The sequence below is a fragment of the Manacus candei genome, unplaced genomic scaffold (assembly GCF_025592945.1).
Source record: "Manacus candei isolate 608988 ecotype Guabito, Panama unplaced genomic scaffold, ASM2559294v1 h1tg000078l, whole genome shotgun sequence".
Lineage (NCBI taxonomy): Eukaryota > Metazoa > Chordata > Aves > Passeriformes > Pipridae > Manacus > Manacus candei.
The window spans coordinates 2,071,939-2,097,036 of NW_026138126.1; the positions used below are offsets into that span (position 1 = coordinate 2,071,939).

Here is a 25,098-nt window from a genome sequence, read left to right on the forward strand (position 1 = left end):
CCCATGAGGCCACTTCTTGTATGTCCCCCAGCTCTACCCCTCCACTGTGGGAGCCACCAGGGTGGCTGTGACCGAGGTCAAGGTCGGTTGGGGGATCAGGGTGCGCCTCTCTCTCCAAAAACCCTCGTGGGCAGGTGAAGAGAAGGGTCTGTGATCCCCAAGGACCAGGGATGCTTCCAAACAGCACCTCCCTCTCTCTCTCCCTCTCTCTCCCTCTCTCTCTCCACTCCACGTCATCCCTCGCTCCACACGGGTTTCCTCTGAGCCCTCCCGGGGACGGAGCTGACCTGGTGGCAAACCCTGTCCCTGCCCAAGGAGCCGGGAGGACGAGGCAGCAGGACGTGGCACGAGGCCCCACGCCCGTGGACGACGCCCACCCGAGGGTCAGGGAGGCCGATGGACCCCCAGTACCCAAAAGCACCCACCCCGGCCGGCTCGGGACACGTGTGTGAGTCTGGGGTTGGCTTTGTCATGAGGGGGGTGTCCAGAAAGGGGCGGGGAGGGCCAGGGGGACATCATGCTTTGGAGAAAGTGCTTGTAGAAGACGAGGGGACTCCGGGGTTGGCGCCTGGCTCCTCCTGCCAGCGGTTCATGCACCGCCGGCGGGCGTTCATGAAGAAGTTGCTGACGGTGTTGAGCTCCAGGCCCAGCTGCTGGGAGATGGTCATCTGCATCTCCTTGGACGGGCGCTTGTTCTCCTTGAAGATGGCGATCAGGGTGCGGCGCTGGAGGTCCGTGAAGACCAGCCGCTGCTTCTTGGGCTGCAGGCTCCTGTCCTTCTGCTGCTCCTGCTCCTTGCGTTTGCAAGCTGGGGGGGGTTCAAAAGAGAGAACAGGGCCGTTAATCGGCGCCCACCGCCCCGGCCCGCTTGCAGGGACCTCCCGAAAACCAGGGAACTTGCTGGCTCCTTGCCCACCACGCCCCAGGCCACCTCCCTCCTCTTCCTCCCCTGCGCCTTCTGAGCCTTCTGAGCGTCATTTGGTGACACCGGCGTGACAAAAGCCTGGGGGAAGCCCATCAGGTGCCCAGGAAAAGCTTAAAGTCTCAGCATGTTCAGCTGACCCTGAGATTAGAGACTGAGGAAGCTCCTGGACTGCTCTGGCTGCTGGGACCTGCTCCATCCCTAAGTTTTGGGGTTGCCCAGGGGCCTCCATCCCTTGCTGCACCCTGGAATGGTCTCCCTTGCCTCCTTGTCACCTCTGAGGATCTCACTGGGGACTCAGGGAATGGGTGTCCCTTGGCCATCACATCCCAGCTCTGGAATGCAGGAGGGACACAGGGATGTCATGGAAAGGTCTGTCTGCAGCCTCCGTGTCCCATCAGCCTGGAAGGACTAATTGCAGTTTCGTGGTTCCACCTGCTCTGGGAAGGGGTTTTCCTGACTCTGGAGGCTGGAGAACAGCCTGAACCATTGAAGCTCCAGGGAATTCCATCTTCTCTGCGTGCCTTTGCCACAGATCCTTTGGCACATGTGTCAGCACTGAATTCAAACCCTACAGGTTTGGCTTAAGGTCAGCACAGAGGGGCTGTCACACAGGGATGGACTGTGAGAGGCAGGAAAGCCCCCCTGGCCCCACCAGGCTGCATGAAGGGAGGGAGGGAGGCAAGTACTGACAAATACATGAATTTTGATTGTGGGAATATCAAGCACACTGTTGGTGGAAGAGGTGAGAAAAGGTATTTTCCTAGAAAATTCCAGAATGGTGGAGGTGGCTGATCCAGTCCCTGCTCGAAGCAGGGCCAGCCTTGAAGCTGCCAGGGTTCAATCAGGGTGCTCAGGGACTGTGCAGGACTCAACCAGACCTGTGTGGGCACTGCAGGAGGGTGAGATGCCACGGGCAAGGCAGGGCATGGATCTGGCCCTGCGAGGCTGGGGACAAAACATTTCCTCCTGGAAAGCTCAGAAAAGACTGAGCAAACCACGGGCTAAAGACTTTCCAAAGGCAGTCCCACTCTTGCCCAGGGCAGCAGCACTTTTTCAGCCTTTGGGGTTTCTTGGTTCAGACCTTCCAAAGGATTTTACAAGGAGGGCACAGGTCCTGAGATATTTGCTGTCTGGGTGCTGTCTGAGGCTGCTTCTCTCAGGCACTTCCAGGAGCCTCTTTGACCTGGTGCCCAGGCCTTGGAGGGGCCAGAGGCCAGGGCTGAAAGCTCATGGTGGCATCTCATGTCCCAGGGGCAGGGATTCCCCTGGGGCCAACGACCTTCCTGCTCCCAAACACACCCCTACAGCCAGCTGAGGGGAAGGGGAGGTAGGTTGTGGTCCAGGAGGAACAGGAGGGTGCTGAAGTCATTTCTTCCTCACTGGAAAACAAGCAAGGGCTTCTCTGATTTGCCTTCAGCTGCCTCCACTGCAAGTGTTCTTCACCCCCCCTGAACTAACAGGGAAGGATGATATCCACCCCTTCCACCCACAGCCGGGGAGAACTAGAGCTCAGGGAAGCAGGGAATTCATCCAACACTTTCCCCAGCTGCTGGGCTTGGCCCCTGCCCTGTCCCCACGTGGAGTCACTGGTCCCACTGCTGCTGGGACAGGGGACAGGAGGCACCAAGCTGGGCACAACCAACCCCACTCAGTCCAAATCAGCTGTCCCTGCTTAGTGGAGAACCTTCCCCTCCCCTTCTCCTCCCCCAGACAGGTTTGGCTGCAAACCACCATCCTTAGGGACAAAGGGACAGTCTGAGCCCTGGTGGTGCCGGGGGGGACCCTGTCCCAGGGGTACCTTACTCAAACAGCCAGCAGAGAATGTGGAAACCTACCCTATGACCATCAGATGCTTGCAAAAAGAACAAACAAAAAAAAGCCTTTATAGAAAATTTGACTTTTTTTTTTTTTTTCCCAGACATGAATTCAAAAAAAAAAAAAAAAAAAAAGAAAAGAAAACCCACAAAACCAAAGACCCGCCCACACTCCACCCCCCAAATCGAACAACAAAGTGAAAAAAGTCCCCCCCACACCACTGCACGTGCACCTTTGGAGCAGCCCATCCTCCCCCTGGGCTGCCCCTTGCCCACCCACCACGTGCCCTCCCGGAATCCTCCCGGGGTCCCCCCAGAGCCCCCCCCGGGGTCCCCCCAGCACGTTCAACCCCAGCCTGGTGCTGGTGGCACTGCTGGAACCTCGCGGGCTCCTCACGGGGCTCCCCGAGCACGGCTCCACTCCGGGGGGGATCTCTGCCCCGGGACACACGGCGGGCTGGGGGGGTCTGCAAACATCTCCGGGGACACACGGCGGGCTGGAGGGGTGTGCAGACATCCCCCGGGACACACGGCGGGCTGGAGGGGTGTGTGAACATCCCCCGGGACAAACGGCAGGCTGGAGGGGTGTGTGAACATCCCCCGGGACACACGGCCGGCTTTAGGGGTGTGTGAACATCCCCCGGGACACACGGCAGGCTGGAGGGGTGTGTGAACATCCCCCGGGACACACGGCGGGCTGGAGGGGTGTGCAGACATCCCCCGGGACACACGGCGGGCTGGAGGGGTGTGCAGACATCCCCCGGGACACACGGTGGGCTGGAGGTGTCTGCAAACACCCCCCGGGACACACGGCGGGCTGGAGGGGTGTGTGAACATCCCCCGGGACACACGGTGGGCTGGAGGTGGGTGCAAACATCCCCCGGGGACACACAGCGAGCTGGAGGGGTGTGTGAACATCCCCCGGGACACACGGCGGGCTGGAGGGGTGTGTGAACATCCCCCGGGACACACGGCCGGCTTTAGGGGTGTGCAGACATCCCCCGGGACACACGGCCGGTTTTAAGGGTGTGCAAACATTCCCCGGGACACACGGCCGGCTTTAGGGGTGTGCAAACATCCCCCGGGACACACGGCCGGCTTTAGGGGTGTGCAAACATCCCCCCCACGCCCCGCGGGACCTGCGGGGGACGTGACCCCGCCGGCAAACCCCCCGGGATCCAGGCTGCCCCTCGGCACCCACTCCCCAGGCAGCCTCAGACCCCGCGTTCCAGCTTTCCAACCTCGCATTCCTCCCCCCCTCCCCGCCCCCATCCCATTTTTAGGAGTGATTATTACCAGCCAGTCTCCCATTAATAACTCAGAGCTCCGAGGCAAACACGAACCACCAGGGCCTTGCTGCCAAAACTGGGCTCCCGCAGCAAACCCGGTGCCGGGCGTTGCTCACACGCGGGTGACTCCCCGCTCCACGCCCCCCATCCCCCCGTTATTTTCGGCCCCCTCGCACATTTCCTGCGCTCGTTTTGTTTATTTATTAATTTCGGTTTGTGCTGACGCAGCCCCCCAGCCCTCTCCCCCGGCTCAATCTAATTACAGCTCCGCGCGGCCGGGATCGATAGTGACGCTGCTCCGATCTATTTACGGGGCCATCAACCCCCCAGCGGAGGATCTTTTTCCTATTCCCCCTCCCCTGGGCGCTGCTTTCCCGGGAAAGCTGGAGAGGGGGGCCCGTCCCCGTGTCCCTGCAGGCGCTGGGGTGGGGGCAGCAGGGCACGGCTCCGACCCCCGCCCAGGCCAGCGCTGGGTGAGGGGGTTTCTTTGTGCTTCAAAATCCCTTTTTTTTCCCCCCACAAGTTCTAAGATCCAAACGACCCATCCCTGGCTCAACGCTTTTGTTTTTCTGTCTCGTCCTTCCCGGGTCTCTGGGCTCGGCCGCGGACCCTGGGGATGGGGACACGATTCCAACCCCCCCCCCCCAAAGCTTGTGCTGCTCCTCCAGGGCACGGGAGATCCCGGGGGGACCAGGACCGACAGTGGGAGGGGTGCACTGAGGTCTCCCGTGGCCAGGGTGACGCTCTGTTGGCCAGTGAGGGGTCGAGCTCTCCCACAAGGGAGGTTTTCTCCTCCCCCCATCTCTCCCCAGCTCATTCCGCCTCCAAAACCAGCCGAGGAGCCCCGAAGGGACGAGGAGGGGACGGCAGACACGGCGGGATGGGACAGCAACCCCCCGGACCCCCTTCCTTCCGCCTACCATCCAAGCCATATCCCAACCCTTGCGCAGCCGATCCAGCTGTGGAAAAACCACGGGGAGCAAAGGCAAGGAGGAAAACCTCGAGGGGAAAAGCAGGAGGACAGAGCCCCGGGAGCAGAGGCATCCCACCCAGTTCTGCGGAGGGTTTCTGCTCCCCGGAGCCTCCCGTCAGAGGGAGCGCCTTTTCCTTGGCTTAACCTTGACAGCTCCGAGCGAAACATCTCCCGAATCATTTCAGGAGGGACCATAATAGACACAATCAAATGGCTGCTGCTCAGAAGCTGCGATTATGCCTCGCAGCGTGAACTCCGCGAAGCATTTAACTAATACCCGATGGCTTTGCCGGCTCCCAGCCCCGCCAGCCCCTGCTTTCTCTGTTATACCCGCAAACCTCTGTTTTCTCGGCCCCGGCGCGCTCTCCCTCTCCATTCACTTGCAATACAACCTGTAATTTTCTGCCCACTTTGCTTAAGTGCTGGTGATTTGTTGAAATCACAAAAGACAGCCAGGGGCTCTCGGAGCCAGCGTGCCGGCTGTAAGCGAGGGTAGGGGGAGGAAGGAAAAAAAACACAAACCCCACCGGCTTTTCTCTTTTTCTCCTTGTCAAATCATCTTCCGGGGGTGGAAGGGGACCCGGGGAGCATTTAGGGGCTCAAAGGGGTGCAGAGGGGGAGCCTGGAGGTGGTTGTCCGGGTCAGGACGGGTTTCTGTGGTGCAGAGGTGGGATGGGCTCGTTCCACTGGTGGGCACTGGGTGGGAAAACGGCCCCGAGCAAAGCTGGTTTCTCTCCTTGACTTCAACGTGGGTCCAGCCCGTGGGCTGCCTCAGCTTCCCCCTCTCCTTGGAGGGGCAGAGGGATCTGAGAGGAGGTTGTAGCCAGGTGGGGATCAATCTTTTGTCCCAGGTAACAAGTGACAGAACAGGAGGAAACGACCTCAAGTTGCACCAGGGGAGGTCTAGATTTGGTATTAGGGAAAATTTCTTCATGGGAAGGGTTGTAAATCATTGGAACAAGGTGCCAAGGGAAGTGGTGGAGTCACCATCCCTGGAAGTGTTGTGTGGATGTGGCACTTGAGGATGTGGTTTAGTGGTGACCATGGTGGTGGTGGTTGGACTTGATCCTAAAGGTGTTTTCCAGCGATCCCACGGTCCTGTGATCTCACTCTCACCAAGCAGGGGGGTGGGTGTAGGGTTTGCAGTGCCTGTTGCTGGTTCAGCCCCTGTCCCAATATTCTGGAAGGTTTGGGAGCTGCAGCTCTGGGCAAACAGGGATGAGCCCAGAGCCCCACACAGAGTCTGATCCTGAGGAGCAGAGATCAGGGGCTTTCATCTGCAAAACAGAAATCCTTTGGTCCACACTGGAGCTGGTTGGGGCGCTGAGGCAACAGTGAGAGGTTGGTTTGACTTCTCTTTGCATTGCAGGAAAAGAGCCCAAAGAGATCTGCCACAAATTAGCATCTCCAGCAGAAATTTGGGTCTCCTCCAGCAGGGAGGACACAGTGCTGACAGGACAGTCAGCAGTGCACAGGGCAGGCAGAGTGTTCAAAAACCAAACCCCACTTTCTTCTCTCCCCCCTTTTTTTTTTTTTTGTTTTTGCTGAGACCCCATTTGATCCCAAACACTGACAAACACACAGGGCAAAGGGGTCATGGTGTCAACCACAGAACAACTGGGGCAGAGCCTGTCCCCTCACTGCCCATCCCTGTGATTCCTCAAATTTCAGCAGCACACGATGTAAAAAAAATACACCTTTGGGGCTCCAAAACCTGTGGGGAGCTTTGACTACCGTGGTCCCACAGCACCTGACAGCTCTGGAGTAAAAACACAGGTCAGAGGCCGAGAGAGTGGTTGGGAGCTGTGATGTGCCTGCAGAGCTGCAGCCTCACATTCCTGCCGGCCTGGAGTGGCCCTGCCCTGGCCAGAGCTGCCGGTGCCACGCGTGTCCCTGTGCCACGGGGCCCTGCTCCCTCCTGGGGGCACAGGGACACGGGGCCCTGCTCCCCCCTGGCTGCTGCTGGAGTTTGAGTGCCGAGGCCGGGGAGAGCCCCTGGTCATTGGTATGCAGCCAGTGCTGCAGGGGGAGCAGCTTCCCCGAGCCCAGCAAATTAAATCTTCCTCTGAACGCTGCAAATGAGGAGATGAGCTGAGACAAAGCGCTCGTTATGTGCATTTTCCTTCCCCGGCCGAGGGCTTCGGTGGCTCGTTCCAGGGAGCACCTCTGAGCCACCTTATGGCCCACGCCGACCTCCCGGGCACATTCCAACAGTCCGGGGGCTTCCAGGGGCTGGCAGGTGGAGGGAAAGGGCTGGAAATGGAAGCACAGGTCCTCTGTCCTCTGCTCGGGTGGCAATGGTCCTTCCTGAGAGGGGGGTCCCATCTCTTCCCGAGCCGGGATCAGCAGAGGCTGCTGGAGAGCAGCAGAGCAGTGACTCCAGCCCCCAGGACACCTCGTTTCTCTCTTGCACTTCTCCGGCTTTGTCTGATTTTTCATGGGTGGCATTTCCAGGCATTTTTCAGCCCGGAAAGCAGAGGAGTTTGTCTGGTCCGAGGGCGGGGGAAGGGACACAAAGAAGCTGTGGTGGCTCCAGCCGTGCTCGGCTCCATCCCCCCACACCTGCCCTGCCCTTGCCGGGGGAGCTGCTCCCGGCCCCGGGCTGAGCCAGCTGCACCAGACCCCTCTCAGGGACACACAGACAGTCTCAGATGACTTAAAAAGGTGAGTTCGTTGTTAAAATCACCTTCTTTTCTGCAGAGGTTTCATTTTTCACTTGCTTTTCCAGACACTTTCATAAAAGGGGACCTGGTGGCTCCCTCTGCTCTCCACAGCCCCCGGGGAACCAGGCTCAGCCCCAGCTGTGCCCTCACATCTCCTGGAAAGTTGCTTCCCCTTTTTTGTCCTATTTCCTCCTTTTTTAGATTTTTTTTTTTGTTTTTCGGGCCAGGATTGGCCGCTTTTATTGCTCCGGTGGAGATCACAACTGTCACGAGCTGCTCGGGGCTCAGGCTGCCAGCACGGCCCGGGACTGCAGCAGCTGCCAGGAGAGGTGCAGGGCCGGGCAGAGGAGCCCCGGGAGCGCTCCCGGCTGCTCCTCGTCCTCACTCTCCTCCCGAGTCACAGCTACTTAGTGTGACGGCAGCAAATTGGTGCTAATGAAGTGCCGGAGTCGGGCAGGGCCGGCAGCGCCGCGAGGGACGGCAGCGGCGGGGGAAGGTCGTTGCCTCCTGGGAGAGAGGGAGGATCTAGGGATGGGGGGGGGGGTGCAGCCGGAAAACCCCAATCTCCCGAAATAAATGTTCCTTGGAGTCGGGGATGCTGGTGCTCAGTTCTGGCACGAGAGCCCCAGAGGCAGAACCAGAGGGGAAAGGGGGAGTTTGAGGTTGGATTTGGTGGTGGGTGGGTTGGGATGGATCCCAGGGAAAGGTTCTTCCCCCACAGGGTGCTGGGGCACTGCCCAGGCTCCCCAGGGCAGTGGGCACGGCCCCAAGGCTGCCAGAGCTCCAGGAGCGTTTGGACAATGCTCTGAGGGACAGGGGGGGATTGTTGGGGTGTCCTGGGCAGGGCCAGGTGTTGGACTGGATGATCCTTGTGGGTCCCTTCCCACAGGAAGCTCAGGATATTCCAGGATTCTGTGATTCTGTGAGAACCAAGTAATGCTGGACACGAAGCCTGTGATGGGAATCTGGGATGAGCGACACCCCCGTGACCCCCGTGGTTGTGGATCCTGTGCCTTCCACTCTGTCCTTGCTCATTCGTGCAGGAAAGCAGCAGCAGGGATGTCCCTTCAGCATCACCTCGGGCTCAGTGATTCCCATCAGCCTGTTCCTGCCTTCAGCAGCTCCTGGATCTGCACTCTGGGCTGGGATGAGGAACAGACACATCAACGACGTGTATTTCATTGGAGCTTGTGTTGTTCCTGAGGTTCCCTCAGCAGAAACTGTGCCCAGAGAGGGCCCAGAGCCATCATGAGCCACGGAACATGTGCTGGAGAGAGGGGAAAAGCAGTGGGGGAAAACAGCCTGAGAGTTTTCTGCATTTCCTGATTAAATCTGCATTTATCGGGTGTGAGATGGGAAGGCCCCTCGGGGTTTGGCTGAGTCGATCCTCAGTTGGCTGCTGGATTTCTTGCCCTGTGGTGCAGTGAGAACCAGCACAGTCTGTAATCCTGCAGGTTGCAGTGTCCCAGGTTCGTGTCTCCAGAACCCTCTGGGATGGCCTGACAGGGACAGCGGCTGCTCCAGGTTATCCCTCAGTTCCAGCAGGCACACACCCAGCCTGAATTCCATGCACTGAGGAGGGATCTGGGCAATCCCAGCCACGAGCACGGACTGGGAGAGGAACTCATGGAGAGCAGCCCTGAGCAGAAGGATTTGGGGTGCAGGGGATGAGAAGCTCCACACACCCTGACCACGTGTGCTGGCACCCAGAAACCCCCCCTGCCCTGGGCTGGTCCCACAGAGGGGCAGCAGGGGAGGGGGGGATTCTGCCCCTCTGCCCCCTCAGGTGAGACCCCCCTGCAGAGCTGCCTCCAGCCCTGGGGAACAACAGCACAGGGACGTGGAGCTGCTGGAGAGAGTCCAGAGGAGGCCACGGAGATGCTCCAAGGGCTGGAGCCCCTCTGCTCTGGAGCCAGGCTGGGAGAGCTGGGGGGGTTCACCTGGAGGAGAGAAGGATCCATGGAGAGCTGAGAGCCCCTGGCAGGGCCTAAAGGGGCTCCAGGAGAGCTGGAGAGGGACTGGGGACAAGGGATGGAGGGACAGGACACAGGGAATGGCTTCCCAGTACCAGAGGGCAGGGTTAGGTGGGATATTGGGAAGGGATTGTTGGCTGTGAGGGTGGGGAGGGGCTGGGATGGAATTCCCAGAGCAGCTGTGGCTGCCCCATCCCTGGAGGTGTCCAAAGCCAGGTTGGAGCCACCTGGGCTAGTGAAAGGTGTCCCTGCCCATGGCAGGGGTGGCACTGGATGGGCTTTGAGGTCCCTCCCAACCCAAACCATCCCAGGATTCCATGACAGTGACAGGCCCCCACTCTGCAGCTCTGAGGGTCTGGGGGCTGCTCGGGGCTGGGGTGGCCCCGTGGTGCCCCAGCCTGGCCCCTCAGGTGTGTCCCTGGCACACGGTGACAGCTGAGGGGGGGTCCCAGACCCCCCCATTCCAGAGCGCTGCTCCCTCCCACCCCCGCCGCCGGGAATGGTTTGTTCCTCCCCGCCCTTCCCCCCCCGCAGCCGCCATGGTCCGTCCCCGCCGCTCTGGCGCCCCCCTGCGGATGGTCGGGCGTTCCCCCCCCCGGGGCGGTGCCGGTGGTACCGCCCGCCCCCCCCGCCGCTGCCCAATGGCTCGGCCCTGCCCCCCCCGCTCGGTGCAATGGGCCGGTCCGGCCGCTCCGGGCGCGCGGGGTGGAGCGGTCCATGCACGTCCCGCGGGGGGGGCAGGGGGAAGGCGGGAATGGCACTGCCCGGCCCGGGAGCTCCGCGTGTTCCATCCCAGCTCCATCCCTGCCTTTCGGTGCTCTGTCAGTGCCCCGTCGCTGTCACATCACTGCCACACAGCACCCCATTATTGTCCCAACGCTGCCCCGTCTCTGCCCCATGGCCGTTCCATCACTGCCCCATCACTGCCCCACAGTGCCCCATCACAGCTCCACCACTGCCCCATCGCCGCCCAATCTCTGCCCCATCACTGCCCAAAAATTGCACAAAAATTGCCCCATCACTGCCCCCAAACTGCCCCATCACTGCCCCAAAACTGTCTCATCACTGCTCTGTCACAGCCCTATCACTGCCCCAAAACTGCCCCATCACTGCCCCAAAATTGTCTCATCACAGCTCCATCACAGCTCCATCACAGCCCTATCACTGCCCCAAAACTGCCCCATCAGTGTCCCACAGATGTCCCGCTGCCCCACCACTGTTCTATCGTTTCCCCATCACTGCCCCATGGCTGCTCATCGCCACCCTCTCTACAGCCCCATCTCTGCCCCATCACTGCCCAATCTCTGCCCCATCTCTTCCCCGTCCCTGCCTCAAAACTGCCCCAAACCTGCCCCAACACCGCCCCAACCCTGCCCCAACCCTGCCCCAACCCTGCCCCAACCCTGCCCCAACACTGCCCCAAACCTGCCCCAACACTGCCCCAACCCTGCCCCAAACCTCTCCCAACCTGCCCCAAACCTGCCCCAACCCTGCCCCAACACCACCCCAACCTGCCCCAACACTGCCCCAACCTGCCCCAACCCTGCCCCAACCCTGCCCCAACCCTGCCCCAACACCGCCCCAACCCTGCCCCAACCCTGCCCCACGGCTGCTCCACTGTCACCCTCTCGCGTGTCCCATCAGTGCCCCGTGACTCCCCCATCACTGCCCCATCACCGCTCCACAAACACGGGCAGGAGCAGGAAAAACCCCCCATCGCCCCCACCCAGCCGCACCACCGGCACCCCCGGCCCCTCCAGGCCCCCCCTGTCCCCCGGGGGTCCCCCCACGGCCCCCACGCGTGGGGCCGGCGCTAAGCCAGTGACTCTTAATACACCGCTCCGGCGTTATTAGTTGGGGTCCCCAGGCGTCTCCCGCAGTAATTGCACTGATCTGCCAGGGATTATGCGCTGCCACTGTAACGATGGATGATGTTTTAATTTGAGCCGGGCCCCTCCGGGGAGGGCAGGGCGGGACCGAGACCCCCCGAGCGCCGGGGGGGACGCAGAGCCCGGCGGGAGGGAAGGGGCTGCCCGGGGGAGGGTTTTTGGAGTGAGGAGCAGCCAGAAACCTGAATCCGACCGGGTGACCGAGCACCAGGTGATGCCCTGGCTGGGAGCTGGGCCGGCTTTTTGATGGAGTCCCAGCGCTGGGACACCAGGGATCCCGGCTGGATGGGGCTCAGCATCCCCCGAGCAGCTGGGAGGGGGCTTTTCCCACCTTTCCGACCCCCAGATCTCTGCTGGAGGGATCGAACGGCCACCCTGGGCTGTGCCTCCTGTCCTGCCGGGAGGGAAATCCATGGGAAGAAGGGCTGGAGCTTCCTCCCATCCAAACGCAGCAGAGAAAGCCCCCCCCCACCCCCAGCGTTCCCTTTAAAAATGACCCCCACCCCGAGCTGTTCCTTCTGGTAAAGCAGCAATTAATCACGGCGAGTATGGGATAGATTTGTAATCAGCTCCCCCTCCCACCGCCCCCGTTCCGCAGCCCTGGGTGTTTTTCCTGCCCCCCAAGTGGGGCTGGGGCCAGCGCAGCCCATTGATCCTCCCGGATCGATTGTATTGAAACTCCCACGAGTGGCTTTAGCCGCGTGTTGGATATTGCTGGCACATCACTTTGATGGCGACGTGACCGGCGGGAGCTCGCGGGCAGGTTTGCAGGGAGGGCTGCGGGAATGGGGGGTTATTCCCGCGTTATTCCCGGCGTTATTCCCCGCGCTGGGAGCTGCCCGTTCCCCGGGGCTTCTCCCCGGAGGAGGGAGGATGAAATGTGGCGGCACACACGGGGGAAGAAGGTTGGGGGGGGTCGGGGTTAAAGGGGTGGTTTCTCTCGGGAGGATTTCATTGCTGGCTGGGAAAGGGGTTGGGGGGTAAAATGGGTTGAGAAGGAAAAAAGGAGAAAGAGGAGAGGGGGAAAAACAGAGAAGAAAAAAAGAGAGGAAAGAGGTAAGTGTCAAGAGAAATGAGAAAAGAGAAAAGGAAGAGAAAAGAAAAAGAAGGAGGAAGAAAAAAAGCAAAAGGCAGAAAAGGAAAAGGCAGAAGAAGAAAAGGAAAAGGCAGAAGAAGAAAAGGAAAAGGTAGAAGAAGAAAAGGAAAAGGCAGAAGAAGAAAAGGAAAAGGTAGAAGAAGAAAAGGAAAAGGCAGAAGAAGAAAAAAAGGAAAAGGAAGAAAATGAAAAGGAAGAAAGGGAAAAGGCAGGAGAAAATGAAAAGGAAAAGGCAAAAGAAGAAAAGGAAAAGGGAGAAAAGGAAAAAAGGAAAAAAGGAAAAGGAAGAAAATGAAAAGAAAAAGGCAGAAGAAGCAAAGGAAAAGGAAGAAAAGAAAAAGGCAGAAGAAGCAAAGGAAAAGGAAGAAAAGAAAAAGGCAGAAGAAGCAAAGGAAAAGGAAGAAAAGAAAAAGGCAGAAGAAGCAAAGGAAAAGGCAGACAAGGAAAAGGGAGAAAGGGAAAAGGAAGAAAAGGAAAAGGAGATTCAGAAGAAAAAATAAAAATAATAAAATTAAAAATAAAAATAGGACAGAAAAATACGTAAGAAAAAAGGAAGAAAGAAGAAAAAAAGATAAAAGAAAAAAGAAATATGAGGAAAAAGGGAGAAAATAAAAAGATAAATATAGGAAAAGGGGAAAGAAAAAGGGAAAAGAAAAGAAAACTTAAAGGAGAAGGGAAAAAAGGGGGGGGAGAAAAAGAGAAAAAAGAGGAAAAAGTAAAGAAAAAAAAGAAAAAGAAAAGGGAAAAAGGAAACGAGGAGAAGGAAGAGCAAAGGGAGGCAGAGGAGGGAGCGAAGGGACCCGCGGGTGTCACAGCTCTGCCCAAGCCCAACCCCAGCAGCGCCTTTGTTTCCCTCGTTAGTCCCCCCTTCCCTTCCTGCCCGTTCCGTCCCGTTCCGAGGGACAGGAGGCACCAAGGGAGTCTCTGCCCGGTGACGGTGACGCTGCCCAGGGGCTGCCCCGGCCCACCCCCGGCCCCCGGGACCCCGCTGGAGTGAATCCATGGCCGGGGCAAACACAAACCCTCCACAAACAGCCCGGGAAAGCCCCGGGCAGGAGCTCGGGAGGGATCTCTGAGCCCCCGAGTTCCCCAAATGTCCCCCTGAGGTCCCTTTTCCAGGAGGGTGACGGTGCTGTGACCCCCCCTCCCCGAGGCTGAAGGGCCCAGCTCACCCCCAGCACCCACCAGCGGGGCAGCGTCAAAACCCAGAGCAAATAAATCCTCTGTGTTTCCCTCGGAGGTGCTGGAGGCAGAGGGTTGACTGGGGGGCGTGGATTTGGGGTGGAAAAGGCTGTGTCGGCTTTGGGGAGATGCATCCAGGTTTTCTCCAGGAAAAGCGAGCTGGTTTGAAATCAGCATTCCTTGAATAAGTGCCCTGATTTGGATGATTTCTTTTCCACTTTCTCTTTTTTTCCGGCTGCCCCTGTGTGGGTGAGTGGCTTTGGGGGATCCAGCAGGAGCCTCCTGTGCAGGAGCTCCCCTGGGAATATCAGGGTAGGAATATCAGGGAATATCAGGATCGCTGCCTTCCACTTGAGAAATGTCATTAAAATCCTCAAGTTTGGCCCCCCAAAAAAGAGAATTAACATCAGGCATTGATCCAGGGATCCATTTCCAGACGCCCTCCCTTGGGGAGACTCCAAAGGCACCATCCCACCTCCCTCCTCCTCCTCACCCCCCGGGAGCCGGGAGGTGGATGGGGAAGGGACCCCCCATCCCAGGGGGGATTTGGAAGCAAAAACCACATCAAGCATCACCTTTGGGACAAACTGGACCAGATGCTTGTCCATCCACCCAGTAAAACCCAGTGGAGATCCTCTCCTGTAATTTATCCAGCGGATGGTCCAGGGCGAACAAGGGACCCTCAAAAATTGAGAAAAAAACCACAGAGTAGGGCCAGACCCCCCGAAAGGTTCTGAGGGGTGGAATGTCGTGCCTGCCAGTCCCGTGCCGGGCTCTGGGATGCTCCGCAGCGGGAGCAGCATTCCCGGCGGCAGAGCCGAGCCGCTGAGATCTCTGTCAGCCCCGATGGTATCGCCCGTCAGCAGCTCCCAATACACTTGCAAATTTATCCCTAATGGAGAGAGTTTGCTCGTTACCTGCTCTTTATCGGCCGAGAGGAGCGAAGGGGCATCCCCCGGAGCTCATCTGCCAGCTGAAAGGCTCAGCCTGCTCGTGGCACCCCGGAGTTCCTGGGATTTAATAACCCGCTGCTGTTTTCCTCACCCACACTCTGTCAGAGCAGCCTCATCCCCGCTCCTTCCTTGGGGGACCTGAGGCGCGGGGGGGATTTGTGGAGGCGCGGGGGGGATCTGTGGAGGCGCGGGGGGGATTTGTGGAGGTGCGGGGGGGATCTGTGGAGGCTCGACCTCTCAACCCACGGCCACGTCACGGCTCGTGTCCCTTCGGCCACTTGGTGTGGGGAGGGGGGACGAGGTTTTGGGACGGTTCCCAGCGGCCAGAGCCGACCTTGCCACGGATCTTGGCCTCCCCAGGCTGTGCCCTCCCCGTGCCAGGCGCTGCTGTGGGGGTTCCTTGGGGTCACCATCACCTCTGAAGACTTTGGCATGAGGTGTTTCTGCTAATTTTGGCGTATTTGGGTTTTTTATAGGGTCCCTGACAGCCGAACCTGGTGCATCACGTTCCCAGCTGTGTCCTCAGAGCTGTGCCACACACTGAGCCCTCTCAGCACACCCCAACCCTGCCAGCCCCCAATATTTAGGGCTCCCTGGGTTCATCCAACAGCTGGAGACCTCATTTCTCCTCCAGGCTGGGTGGGAGACCAGCAGCCCCCCTGCTCCCCTCACTGCCTTGTCCTGCAGAGCCCTGCCTTGGTACCACTGCCCGTGCCAGCAGCAGCAGAAAAAGCTGCAACCTGCTCTTCCTTCATTTTTTTTCCAGTCAGGATGTTGGGATTTTCCTACAAGAAAGGAGATTCAGCCAATCCCAGCCTTCCCACAGCAGCTCCTGCTTTCCCCTCTTCAGGCTCCTGCTCCATACAGGGATTTTCCACCTCCTTCTCCCAGGCTGGGCAGAGCTGAGCCACCCCCAGTCTCTCAGGGGTGACAAGGCTTCCCATATCCCAGGGGATTCACTCCTGATGGTGATTTCTGTGCCTTGGCTTTGGGAGCAGAAGCAGAGGAGGGACAATCACAGAGACACAGAACCGAGGCAGGACGGCGGGTCCGGGTCGTGTCCAACACAGGGCAGTGGTGGTGGCATCTGCCATTCCCTGGGTCAGAGACCAGGGAGAAAATTCCACCCCCAGCTCCCTGAAATTCCACCCCCAGCTCCCTGAAATTCCACCCCCAGCTCCCTGAAATTCCACCCCCCAGCTCCCCAAAATTCCACCCCCAGCTCCCTGAAATTCCACCCCCCAGCTCCCCAAAATTCCACCCCCAGCTCCCCAAAATTCCACCCCCCAGCTCCCCCAAAATTCCACCCCCCAGCTCCCCAAACTCATGTCGCAGTGACACCGAGTCCTCCCACGTGGAGGAAACCAGGGCAGGGTTTGGTTGGAGCACCAGAGTCCTGCAGGGAAGGGCTTGGAGGCAAAACCCTGGGGATGGGAAGGTGAAGAAAGAATTCTCTGATCCCAAATGAGAGGGCAAACATTTGGTACCCCCGGCGGGATGGGGACAGGGAATGTGAGCATCCTGCAGCCAGAGCCCCATTTTTGCTCTGACAAATCATTGCCTTCTCTGTGTCCCAACTTCACCACCCTTGAAACACCTGAACCCCAACTTCTCCACTCACTGAACACCCTGAACCCATCAAATCCCTTTTAAATGATTTCTGATCCTCCTCCTCTTGCACTGCAGAGACCAGCAGTGCTCAGAGCGTCGGTGCAGATCCCTGATGGAACAAATCTCCGTGTTAAGGTTGAGTTATTGAGGTCATTCTTGAAATCCTGCCCCTCAATTTTAATATTGGGTCTTTATTTTTTAAGTGGTCCCTCCTTCCAGCACCAGAGAATCCACGTTACCTTTTTGTTTCACTATTATTTAACGACCCCCAATGTTTTAAAAATCCATTTCTCTCCTGTCCAACCCTGCCCTGGTTTACATCTTGCTGGAGATGCTCTGTATCATTCGAGGTATTAACGAGATTTTTGAATTTCCATTAAATCAGCAAAATTTGCTGCTTGATGGCCACGGCCCTGCACGGAGCCAGCAATAAATGCACTCCCTGCCAAGCCCTGCTGCCAGCTGCTCCCCAGCCCCTCGCTGCCACTGCACATTCCTGCATCACTCTCATTGCACCGCTTTTGGCTCAGGATGGATGGGCTGGAGGGGAACATTTTTGGCTCCAACTTCCCTTTTTGGCCAGTTTTCAAAGGCAGGGCTTGGCCCCAACCCCTCGGTGCTGCCGTTGGTGCCGTGCAGGAGCAGGGCAGGGGCCAAGAGCACATCCTGGGCTGATGGGACACATCCATCCCGGGCTGATGGGACACATCCCAGGCTGATGGGACACATCCCAGGCTGATGGGACACATCCATCCTGGGCTGATGGGACACATCCCAGGCTGATGGGACACATCCCAGGCTGATGAGACACATCCTGGGTTCATTTAAGCCTCAGCTTCACGCTAAGCCTCAGCAATTTGGACATCTCAGCTCCAAAAAGGAGCTGGGACGGAGCCGTGTGGGTCTGTGGATATGGGGTGGGGGTAGAGCAAAGCTGCCTCATGCCTCCATCCCCAGGCAGGCTCCTTCTGCCTGAACCTTCCCAAGAAACCTCAGGGAATCAGACACATGGGGGGAAACTCTTCTAGTGACTGGGTGGCGGGTCCAGCCTCTGTCAGAGCCAGGGAGGCAGCGATTCCCGCCGGGAGCAGAGCCCATCCCGAGGCAGGGGAGCCCCAAATTGCACTCCGAGGTCTGGAGCAGGAGGACAGGTTGGATTTCCAAATCCCCACCGAGCTGCCAAGACCCCGTCCTTTCAAACCAGGCTCTGATGGGGTTTATTTTAATTTCCCCTCTTATTTTCTGGTGAGTGTTGCAGGTCAACCCTCACGCCCTGCCCTGGGCCCTGGGACGGCCTCGCCTGAGGGGCCCTGGGAAGCTCCTGCGGGGATTTTTGTTTCCCAGGTGATGCCCAGGGCAGGGTGAGATGTTCCCATGGCAGGAAAACAGACGCCTGGGCCCTGCCTCTGGTCTCCTCCTGCCTTCCCCATCCCTGCTTTTTCGGCACCGAGGAAGCTGGGCTGAGAACCCAGCCACGGGAGCACAGAGCTGCACGGCTGCCCCTCCAGAGCCACAGGCTCCCCCAGCCCTGCAGCTGCCTCTGAGCAGAATGAGAAAATATTGGATTTGTTTTCTGAACGAAGGAAAAAAAAAAAAAACAGAAACCATCCAACAAAAAAAAAAAAAAAAAAAAAAAAAAAAAAAAAAATCCAATATTCTGTCTGCACTCGCAGACTCCGCGCCTGGTTATGGCAGGAAAATGCTGTAAATCTCCCCTTTCCCTACCAGCTGGGGAAGAAAAACCCATTTTCATTTAATATTCTTATTTTTTTTTCCTCCTGGTTTAAGCCCCATCATTTTGCAGGCAGCAGCTCTGCAATCTCTTTGTTGACCAGGGCTTAAACCTGCTCTCCCGGCTCCCCCGACCCCGGGAAGTCGCCTCGCACACCCTTCCCAGCAGCTCCCAGGCAGCGGCAATGAGATTTTAATAGATGTATTTTCAAATTAGTTCTGGGCCTTTCAAGACTTATCAGTTAAATGAGGTTTTTCAAATTGATTCAAAGGTCACTCCGAGAGTTTTCTCTTCTCTGTTATCTCTCCCTTATGGTTTCAGTGGCGATTGACAGGACAAGGAAAAAAATATCACCCCCGTGTTGTACACCCCAGAAAAAGATAAACCCAACAAAAACCCACCCAAAACGTGACACACACACACCCACACACCCCTAAAAAAAAAAAAGAGGCCGCAAGAAAAGCCCCTTTTAGGGCCGGGGCTGGGGGTCCCTCCCGGGCAGGCGCCGAGCAGAGCGCGGGGGGGATTTGGGGAGCAGAATTGGGTGACCCCGCGGACACGGGGGGGTTTGTGCGCGGCTCTTTCCTCCTTGGGGGGGCGGGGGGAGGAACCCCATTTAATGTTTAACCGGCGGGAGGTTTATTGGCCCCTTCTGACGCTCAGACTGGGAGCAAACAGGGAAACAGCGGCGGGCGGAGCGAGGCGGCCCCGCCGCGCTGATAAGGCGGGGGCGCGGTGCGGGGCGCGGTGCGGGGCGGTGCGGGGAGGTGCGGGGAGGTACAGGGCGCGGGGAGCTGCGGGCCACGGTGCGGGCCACGGTGCGGGACGCGGAGCCCCCGCGGAGCCCCCGCGGAGCCGGGCACGCCGGCGGGCTCGGCACCGGCGGCCGAAGTTGCCCGCGTTTCACGGAATTCCAGAACGCTTTGGATCAGAGGGGACCCTAAAGATCATCCGGATGCAACCCTATTAACACGCTAAAAAAAAAAAAAATTAAAGTAAAATAAAATAATACTTTAAGAAAAAAAAAAAAAAAAAAAGAAGAAGAAGAAATTTAAGTAAAAAACCGAACCAGAACAAAAAGACCCCACTTTTTCTTTTTCCCCGGCGGGAACACGGGTTTCTCTCCTTTCCCGAATCTTTCTCCGGCTCCCTGGGTCGGGAGGAGCCCCTGGGAGCCTGGACCTCCAAACTCCCGTTTTCCCCCCATTTTACTGCGGCGAATCCCTTCGCTTCCGATCCCCTAAAACCTCCCCGCGGCCGCGGCGCCTTTTCCCCGTCGCTCCGCGGCCACGCGCGGATCGAAAGCAGCGAAACCGGCCGCGATTTTCCGCCGCTGTCCCGGGCCGGAGCTGCGGTCGGTGCCCGGGGCCGGGGTCCGTGCCCGGGGTCTGTGCCCGGGGTCCGTGCCCGGGGTCTGTGCCCGGGGTCTGTGCCCGCAGCCGCCCCGGTGCCCGGTGGCCGCCGGAGGAGCCGCCGTTGGGGCAAAGTCGTTTGAAAGAGGCTGAAATTAAAACAAAACTAGTGAAAAAAAAATGTATATATATATATTTGCGTATATCTAAATGTATATTTTTTTCTCCCAGAGGTTTTACTCAGCGCGATCTTGTCCCTCATTCCGGCGATTCTGTGTATTAATTCACAGTATTAATTAGCGACATTAATTACTGGTGTTGTCAAAGCTCTCGGGCATTTGCCTTGGCCCAGCCCCGAGATCGTGTTCGCAGTTTCAGGGTGGGTTTGAGTTTGTTGTTTTATTTTTTTTTAAATAACGACGGGTTCGTACTGCGGCGGCGATTTGCTCGGGGAAGAAATTCCTTGGACGAGAGGAAAAAGGAAAGGAAAAAGGAAAAAAAAGAAAGAAAGAAAAAGAAAGAAAGAAAGAAAAGAAAGAAAGAAAGGGAAAGAAAGAAAGAGGAAAGGAAAGGAAAGGAAAGGAAAGGAAAGGAAAAGGAAAGGAAAGGAAAGGAAAGGAAAGGAAAGGAAAGGAAAGGAAAGGAAAGGAAAGGAAAGGAAAGGAAAGGAAAGGAAAGGAAAGGAAAGGAAAGGAAAGGAAAGGAAAGGAAAGGAAAGGAAAGGAAAGGAAAGGATAAAACGAAAACAAAACAAAACGAACACAAAACAAAAAATAGAAAACGAAAAAAAATAAAAAGGAGAACGAAAAACCGGGGGAGGGAGCAAATGGAAAAATAAAAAGAATTGTGGGAGAGGGAAGAGGAGAAGCAAATGTAAAAGCAGAAGGAATTGCCCGGCTCAGGGAGCTGCCCAGGCCTCCGGCCACAGCCCGCGGCCCCCCCGGGCCGGCCGTGCCCCCCCGCGGGGTGAATTCCAAGCAAAGACACGCGGGGAAAACCGCGGGAGGGTGGATGGAGTCAGGGACGAAGGCAGCGGCGGGCGGGGAGCGCCGTGTCCCGAAAGGGACACAACGACGTCGTCGCCCTCCCGAGAAATGACCACGGGCGGATTTCCTGGTCCCGAGTGTGGGGATAAATCCGGGCCGGGAGGGGGGTCTCCACTGGCGGGGAGGGGGCGCTGGGACGGGAGCGCACCCACGGACACGCGGGGCAGGGGGGCACTCAGGGCCACGCCTGGGGGGAAGGCACCCACTGCCCTCCGCGGACACGCGGGGGGGGATGCGGGAGCGCACCCGCTTCCCCATCATCCCACGGGGACGGAGCCGGCGCCTCCTTCGCCCCCAGGGACGGGGTGTAGCGGGGGGGGGGGTCGGAGCCGTGCAGGGACCCCAAAAAGCGCCACGGTGGGAGCTCTCCCCCACCCGCGGGCCCTCGCAGGCCTCGTGGGGCGGTCGCGAAGTTCGTGGCGCTGAATCCGGAGCGGGGCCGCGGGGGCTGCAGAGATGAACGGCCCGAGGGCCGGGCTGGGCACCGCCAGCTGCTGCCCAGAGATTTCCCCGTGGGACCCCCCCCTCTTTTGCAGGGTCCCTGGGGGCGAGCAGAGCTGGAGGGAGCTGCGGCCCCCCCGTCTCCCGGCTGAATAATTAATGGTTCATCTGCGGAAGGGGAGGCGGGATGGGGGGAACTGGGGTGGAAAGAGGAGAAAAGCGGCGGGTGCCATTTATAGGGGCCCGGCGTGGGCATCGATCCGCGACTCACTGACTCGGACTAATCCATCAGATGGACTCCTGCGGCCGGGCGGCCCCGGGCCGGGACTAGGACCGGGACCAGGACCAGGATCAGGATCAAAACTAGGAACAAACAGGAATAAGAATAGGAAAAGGAGTAAGAATAGGACCAGGTCTAAAACCAGGACCAGGACCAGGAGTAGGACCAGAAATAAGAATGGGAATGGAATCAGGAATAGAACTACGATCAGGACCAGGAATAGGATCAAGACCGGTACCAGCCCTTCCCCCGGCCGTGCCCCGCGTCTAACACTCGTTTTTTTCACTTTTACTGGGAAGGAAAAATTCCGGTCGCTGCCCAGGCGAGGAAAGGGTCCCTTCCCTGTTTGCCGGGGGAGGGGGGGCGGTTTGCAGCCATCCAGACCCATCCAGACCCCTCCAGGCCTCCAGCCCGGGGCGGCCTGAAAGGACGAGCAAGCTCAACCCGCGGCCTCGGTGCGGGTCGGGTTGGGGGGAATTCTCCTGCATCGACAGAGGGGCTCGGGTACGGCCCCCCCAGCGCGACCCCCTTCCCCAGACCCCGCTGATCGGGGCGGCCGGGCCGGGGCTGAGCCCGAGGGGCTGAACGGGCCCCACGGGCGGGCCCGGGCGGGCGAGACGGCGGCGGGAGCGAAACGAAAGCGGGTCCCAGCGGGGCCGGGCACCGGGAACAAAGCGGCAGGGCCGGGGGGGCAGCTCGGCCGAGCCCCTCCACGAGCCGCGTGGGGTGGCCGGGCCCGCGTGGGGAGCGGGTTCGACACGGGTGGATTCATGGCGGGCGATGGGGCTGGGGATTTAGTGTGGGGGTTTTCCTGTTTTCACAGAAAGCAAATGAATAAACCCCGTTCCCGGGAAATCTGGGGGGTTAATTCTCGTAAATAATGGGGACATGGCGGCCCTGGCGCCGAGGGAAAGGGCACTGGGGAAGAAAAACCATTTTAAGGAGAATAAACCTCCCATGGGGGCGGGAGGAGCGGAGCGGTGGCGGCGGGGACAGGGACCCTCCGAGCAGGTGGAGGGACAGGGATTCCTGGCCCGGGCTGGGGACTAGGACCCCCCGAGGAGGGCCGAGAACAGGGACCCCTCCGAGCTTCCTCCCGCTGCAGCCGCCTTTTTATCATCACCATCACGGTTATATTATTATTATTATTATTATTGTTATTATTATTACGGAATTATTTATTATTATTTCCAATTCTGGCGAGGCAGAAGCCCAAGCCCGCTGCTCAATTAGCCCCAACAACGGGGGCATTAAACGGCCGATCGCGGCAGTGTTTAAATCTTTATTTACCAGAACCTTGTAAAGCCAGGAACAATTTGCATTCTATTAACTGCTTTTCAATAGGGCATCGACTGGAACTAAAAGATGCCACTACCCTGCCCTAATTAAAGAGCAACTGAATTACACTAAATACATATGAACGCTGCTCTCCCCCATAAATAACGGCGGGTCCTCGTCGCTGCCTCTGCCCGGCTCCACGGGGAGCTCGGGTTTCTTAAAAAATAGATTAAAAATCCCACGCGCGTGTTTTCTCCGCCACGGCTCGGCCCCGCGGAGCCGAGAGCTCCGGCCCTTCCCCGGGGGAGCGGCTCCGTGCCGGGGGTGGTGGGTCGCACCCGGGCATGTCCCCGCTCGCCGTTGACCCCTCCGTCCCCCCCCTCCGGCCTTTTCCCCCGCGACCCCCGCCCTCCCTCCGCACAGAAAAGCCGCGTTTCTCCAGCGAAGCCTCGGCCCAGCGCCGGCCCGAGGCCGCGGGGATCGGCGCTGCGGGATCCCGACCCCGCTGGGAAGCGGAGCCACGGGGCGGGGGGTCCCGTCCCTTCCGCCGAGGGCAGCCGGTGCCCGGACGGAGCGGAGCGCGGCCCCGGAGGGGTGGCCGGAGCTTCCCCAGAGCCCCGGTACCGACCGCGGAGGAGCTCCAGCAGCGGCCCCGGGGGCCGGACACTCCCGGGGCCGAGCGGCCGGTTCGGCGGGACCGAGAGGGAAATCCCCGGGGCAGGAGGACCGGGGAGCGGCGGCAGCTCCCGGCTCCCGCCGCCCGCCATCCCGCACCTCTGGCGGGCAGCAGCAGGCCCGGGGAGCCGGGGGGTCGCCTTAGGTATAACTCGCCTTAAATCTAAATCCCTTTCCTTTGGTCTTAACGTTACAAACCGCGTCGGTAACGCCCGGCCGAGCCCGACCCCAGTTCGCACCCCGAAACCCTCGAGGGGTTCCCACGCGTGTTCGGCAGCACCCCCTGATCCCCCCGCCCGGAGGTGCGGAGCGGGCGGCCCGAGCCGAGCCGTGCCGTGTCCTACCTGCCAGCCTGAGCGCCGACATCCTCTGAAATTCCGGCTCCTGCAACCATTTCCACATCCTGCGGAAAGTCTCCCGGCCGGACTTGAGCTTACTCCAGGGCTTGGGGTTCCGCAGCAGGTCCGAGAGGGTCCCCTGGGAGCGGCACAAGATCCTCTGAGCGAAGATGGCCTGCGGGATGCTGTACCGCTTCAGCTCGGCCGTGATCCGCTGAGCCACCTCCTTGGTGTTGATCTCCTCCACCTGCCCGGAGCCGCCGGGCTGGGAGCCGGGGCCGGGCGCGGGGCGCTCCCGCTCTCCCAGCAGCGATGCTCCGGGCTGGCCGTGCGGGTGGCCGTGCGGGTGCATCCCGTTGAGCGGCGGCATCATGGCCGAGCTGGGCGCCGCCAGCCCCCGCGCCAGGTGCTCCTCGCCCCGGGACAGCATCGCGGCGTGCGAGTCGAAGCCGTTGGGCGAGAGCATCTTCTCGTTGGGCAGGTGGCTGGCGGGGCCGTAAGGGGCCAGCGGCTGCTGGGCGTTGTGGAGGCTGCCCAGCCCGTTGGGCAGCGGCGACAGGGGCTGCCCCATGGCCGGCATGTCCTTGGGGTAGTGGCTGTAGAGGTTGCCCATGGAGGCCAAGCTCCGCTCGTCGCGCATGAGGGTGAAGCTGCCGCTGACGTTGCCGGCCAGGCGCTGGTGCGGGTGGTGGTGGTGGTGGTGGTGGTGCGGGTGGTGGAACTTCTCCGAGACGGTGGAGATGGGCGGCAGGTGCTGCAGGGGGGTCAGCGTGGTGTAGGTGCTGCTCAGGCTCATGCCGGAGGGCGACTCGCAGGACATGCTCATGGCGGGGTGCAGCGGGGCGCCCAGGCTGTGCTCGCCGCGGTAATCGCCCCCCTCCAGGATGGAGGCCATGCCCGAGACCATGGCGGGCCGGCCGTGCGGCACCAGGTTGCGGTGCGAGCTCTGCCGCCCGTGCGCGGGGCTCAGCAGCTCGGCGGGCTGCGAGTGCGGGACGCCGTGCAGGCTGCCCAGGTTCTCCATCGCCAGCTCCATGGTGGCCGCCGGGCTCTGCCGCTGCCTCGCCCGCTCGCTCGCTGCCTTCCTCCCCCACCCCCCCGCCGCCGCCGCCGCCGCCGCCTCCTCCTCCTCCTCCTCCTCCTCCTCCACCGCCGCCCCCCCTCCCCGCGCCGGCTGCCCGGATTAATTCAGACTCCGCGCCCAGGGGGATCGATGTCCGCGCCCCGCGGTCAGGCCGGCATGGTGCGCCCGCCGGCCGCGCTGCTGGGCGCGGGGCTCGGCGGAGCGGGGGCTCGGCGGAGCGGGGCGCGGGGCGCGGTGCGGGGCGGCTGCGGTGCCTCGGCCGCCGGCTCCCGGCAGCCTCGCTGTGGCTCGGCCGTGACGTCAGCGCCGCCCCGCCCCGGGCCGCCCCCCCGCACCTCTCCCGGTGCCGGCGGGGGGGGGGGTGGGATGGGCGGGGGGAGCGCGGGGCCGCACCGCACCCGCACCCGGACTCCCGCCTGGGTGACCCCCACCGCACCAGGGTGACCCCCCCCCCGGGCCAGGCGACCCCTGACACCGGGGGGACCCTCCCTGTACCGGGGGACC

The 25,098-nt window shown here is 60.0% G+C and overlaps 1 protein-coding gene across 1 annotated transcript; it reads right to left on the reverse strand.

The window, feature by feature from the left end:
• Positions 1–471: 471 nt before the first annotated feature.
• Positions 472–24,592, reverse strand: ONECUT3 (one cut homeobox 3). The gene is made up of 2 exons (XM_051810703.1): positions 23,517–24,592; positions 472–808 (listed from the first exon to the last, which is right to left on the reverse strand). The coding sequence occupies exons 1-2, from the start codon at positions 24,544–24,546 to the stop codon at positions 516–518; spliced, it is 1,323 nt and encodes a 440-aa protein (XP_051666663.1). The 5' UTR covers positions 24,547–24,592; the 3' UTR covers positions 472–515.
• Positions 24,593–25,098: the final 506 nt, after the last annotated feature.

Bases quoted from the DNA above. Each gene is read 5' to 3' on its own strand.
- ONECUT3 (XM_051810703.1), bottom strand. From the start codon at position 24,546: ATGGAGCTGGCGATGGAGAACCTGGGCAGCCTGCACGGCGTCCCGCAC. The intron at 809-23,516 runs GTAGGACACGGC...AACCCCCCCCAG, and splicing joins GTCGGCGCTCAGGCTGGCAG to CTTGCAAACGCAAGGAGCAG.